Source organism: Vigna unguiculata, chromosome 4 (genome assembly GCF_037176805.1).
Source record: "Vigna unguiculata cultivar grain cowpea cultivar isolate G323 ecotype 2 chromosome 4, ASM3717680v1, whole genome shotgun sequence".
In the NCBI taxonomy this organism is placed as follows: domain Eukaryota; kingdom Viridiplantae; phylum Streptophyta; class Magnoliopsida; order Fabales; family Fabaceae; genus Vigna; species Vigna unguiculata.
Genome location: NC_140795.1, coordinates 16427155 through 16431639, shown reverse-complemented (window position 1 = coordinate 16431639; position 4485 = coordinate 16427155). Strand labels below are relative to the sequence as shown.

The following is a 4485-nucleotide window of genomic DNA, read 5'->3' as shown; positions in this document are numbered from 1 at the left end:
GTAGTGATTATTGTTGAAATTAGATGAACAATATTTGAACTTATGGAAATTAAAATTAAAATTAATAATTAGGAAACAAGTTTTTTCTCCTTATTATAAACTTTGTTTTTTAACTACCCTAGTAATAGATGTGTATTAAAATAAGAATAAAGATTAAAATGATTTAAGGGACTTAATTTTAAAAGTAAAGTTATTTTAGAAATATTGTGATTTACTAATATTTAATTTACGCCAAATTAAGTTTTGAGACTATGATAAATTTGATCACTTTCAATTGAGTTCATGTTAAATTTTTTGTAGTCCATTTCGTGCAATTCACGTTCAATGATATTACAATTGAGTCATTTGATACTTCTTGAGTTATTCTTCACTTAACAAATCTCATAATGATTTAGTATATCAATCTCTAAGAATTGGTATATGTCAAATTTCATCAATCAAAGGTCTTAAAAAATTTCCTATCAATAACACAATTCCAATCTACAAAGATAACAAAGTAGTCTCTAATACCAATTGAAATCAGGCTATTCCATAAAGTGAAGCCAATGACAAATCTATTCCATTTTATTTCAAATGGTATTTTTCATTCATCTTCATCATTTAGAGCAAAATTCAACTTGTCAAGTGTACCAATTAAAACCAATGAAGACCCATTTACCATTCATTGAGACCAACAATTCGTGGTTCATATATACAATCTTAATTAACAAATTCAAGTCATCCAAAGGTTTCAATTCCTGTTAATATACACAACACATTCAATAGAACCAAATTACAATGTACCACTAGTCATAAGCCAAAGCAAAACAAGTTCTAAATAATTAACTTCTTTTACTTGCTAAAGAGCAATACAAAGGTCCTTTTGACACAAATGTCCATAACCAAACATAGATAGAATTTGTACAAAGAAGATATAGATCAGCAATCCTATCATACCCTATTGACCCTAATTAAATAAAGATTCATCAACAGTTTCTAAACCACACATGCAAACCAAATCCCCTACACATGCATAAAAAAAAGATTCAAATAACTTTAAAAATAGCAAAAGAGTAACTTTCAACAAATTGATCTAATAATAAAGAGACATCGAATAGATATAACATAAAAACATAAATAAATATTTAGATAAGGAGTAAGAAAGTGATAAATAAGTAGTGCAATACAAAAAAGAAAGTCTAATAATTCATGAAAAAAAAAATACATACCTTATGACATCAATGATGGTTTTATAAACATTTTAACCATTTGAAAATAAGGCAATTTACAAAATTTAGTTGTATGCATTAAACATCTTAAATAGATTTGACTTCTAGAAGTAGTTTCATCACATTTAAATAACAAAAAATAGAAGAGTGGCCAACATTAAATCATTCTCTAATTAACTATTTTACCTTATTCTTGAGATTTTTGTTTTTTTAAAGTTATTGCGATTTAAGAGACAAAAAATGGAACAGTGATCAATGCTAATACTTTTTTCTCATTAACCTTCTCTCTTAGATATGATATTTATTTCTAATTAATTAATAATTAATTATAATTTTTTATTCTTAATAATAACTATTTTAGTAATTAATATTTTTATTTTGTAAATTAGTGTTTAAATTGATCAATATAATTACTAACATTTTTTATCACTAAATTTAATTATTTTTTAAGAGTTTTATTATAGTGACATAATTTACACTTGTTATATTTTATTTTAAAATAATTTACGTTTATTATATTTTATTTTAACTTACTTTTATAAAAAAACGGTTACCTTGTAATTTTAGCAGTTAAAACATTCTTAATCTATCAAACTAATTACACCATAAATAAATTTTTCTCTTAATTCCTTAATTTTTAACTATTTTTCCTTATTTCAAACAATCTCAGTTTCACATGTCTTCTATCTCAAATCTGTCTTTAGAAATAAACAAATAGCTTAAGATTTATTTTCTTAAAGAAGTTTCATTCAAATTTAAAAGATAATAAAAAATAGAACGATAGCCAAAGTTTTTTTTTTCTCATTAACTTTTTTTCCTTAAGCTTGAAATTTGCTATCTTGAAATTTCTTAACCCAAAAACCCAGTTATCTTTTAAGGGACTCAAAACAATGTCAACAAAGAAACAATTTAGATATATTCATGACATTTAGTTAAGTTTATACACCCCTTATAATAATTCTATCTATTATCTTTAAAATATTCTTAATTGAATAATTATTCATCCAATCTTATCTTTAAATAAAATAAATTCTTATAAATTTTAAAACCATTTTGTCTCATATCATAATAATCTTTTAAATTAAATAAATCTTTTAAATTAAATAAATAATAAATCATGAAACATTTCCAGTTAATTTATTGGTTATAACATCATATTTTCTTTCATTAGCAAACAGAGATGATAACATTTGTTATATAAAAAGTTCGTTAAGTTTTAGGAAATTGAAAGCGGAATGGTGAAATTTGCAAAAACCTATTCCCTTGTACAAGCTAAACTAAAGACGCGCGCTATACCAGGAAAAGAACATCAAGGTCTTCAATTCTAACAAGAGATCACAGTCTACTAAAATTAGTTTTGAACCAAATGTTTTAATAATCTTAAAATAGTATAAACTTTAAACCACGAATAGTTAGAGAGAAAAAAAATCGTACGGGGTATATGATAGATACTCTGAATGAACAGAACATATGAAAGTAAAATTCTGCACTTTTTACTGCAATTAAGATGAAACGTACGTTACCTAAACAAAGCACATGAACTAAGAAGATGCCAAAAACTAATTTAGTGTCATAGAAAGACGACATATGGTATAACAATAACACAAAACCAAGTTCGTAAAAAGTAAGCATTTTCAGAAGAGCATGTTATAGTAATTAGTTTGAGGCAAGACGTGGAAAGATGCTCCTTCTTGGTGCTGATTTTGATGTTCAGCAGAAATGGTTGGCAAGACAGATTGATGAGGTTGAATACTACAACCCACATGATGATCACATGGTTGATAAGACGAATCACAATTAGAAAGTTCCCAAATCAATTCCTCAAACTCCAACTCACTGAGTTGATTGGTTGAATTCAGTGGCACATCTACTGCTTCATAATTCTTATCATAAAGTTCCATAAAATCTTGAAGCAGTGGTTGGCTTTGAGAGATGTTTTCCTGAGGCATGTTTGGCACAAAACTAAACCCACCCTCTTCCATGTTTCTCAACAAATAACTATTTTCATCGAAATTCTGCATCAGATTGGGTACATTCTTGTTCTTCAACAATTTAATTCCCTCATCACAGGCTTGAATTTTGGCATCCACATGAGCACAGAAGGCCCTCAATTCATCCTCTTCCATGTTCACGAAACTTGGATCCCAAGTTGGGTACTTGATGCTGCTGATTTCTTTATGAACTTTGGAAATCTCAGCTTCAATCATGTTCTTTCTGTTCTCAAAAAACTCTTGAATACCGTAAGTCTTGTGAGGTCTCCCATTCTTTAATTGAGTTTCATAGTACTTTTGAATCATCGAATGTATTTCTATAGGGTTTTGGGGCGAAGTCACTGCTTCAACATCACCATCATCATCATACACAATCAAACACTGCTCACCACCGCACCTCTTCGAAAATTCCCACATTTTCTTCATCAGTCCTCTCTTTCTTCGCGCCAAAGTTGTCTTGCGACATCTTTCACTCGAGATCTGTTTTAAGGTTACTCTTGCACGACCCATTTTCTGCAAAACAACACATACCAAAAACAATCAATACCAACCAATAAAACTCAACGGTGTAAAACACACAAGACTTCAACAATACTTTAGTTTCTTGAAACTATACCTGGCAAAAGCCAAAAGGGAGAACCAAAGGAGAAACTGAAATGGAAAAGCCTGAGGGAGAACAGTGAATAAAAAGGTTTACGTTGGTCTCTTTTTATTTCTTATTTTTGTCTCTTCTCAATCACAATCAAACATTTTCAACAAATTAAATCTGTTTCAAATATTTAATGCATAACGACAAATATAAGTTTTGTAACTACTAACTTTATATAAATTAATTGTAATTAGACCATACAAATCTTCATGGAAATATATCATTAATTATCATCCATCAATTAGTTAGCTTGAAATTAATGAATAACAACAAATTTTTATAAATTGACTCGTTGAAATCAAATTTAGATTAAAATGCTTAAGATGCCATCATTAATGCAACAAGAAAAATATTATTGTATGAATTATTAGACTTTTCTACATTAATTATTTATATTTCTTTTAACATATCGTAACAAATCAAATAAATTCTCTATCTTTTGTCTCTTTCTCACTCCTCTTCTAAATCTTTATCTATGTTTTTTCCGTATAGCAAAAAGGAATTTCTGTACAATACAACTAAACAACTCATAACCCATACTCAAAAAAATGAATGAATTAATTAATTGACTTTATACATATTTATATTTTAATTTCAAGAACTAACCTTAACAAATAATAAATCAAAGTTAACAATA

At 27.5% G+C, this 4485-nt stretch overlaps 1 protein-coding gene across 1 annotated transcript; it reads right to left on the bottom strand.

Moving 5' to 3' along the window:
• Positions 1 to 2679: 2679 nt before the first annotated feature.
• LOC114182493 (agamous-like MADS-box protein AGL103) lies at positions 2680 to 3924 on the bottom strand. Its single transcript, XM_028069368.1, has 2 exons — positions 3816 to 3924; positions 2680 to 3712 (listed from the first exon to the last, which is right to left on the bottom strand). The coding sequence occupies exon 2, from the start codon at positions 3707 to 3709 to the stop codon at positions 2843 to 2845; it is 867 nt and encodes a 288-aa protein (XP_027925169.1). The 5' UTR covers positions 3710 to 3712; positions 3816 to 3924; the 3' UTR covers positions 2680 to 2842.
• Between the last annotated feature and the right edge of the window lie 561 nt (positions 3925 to 4485).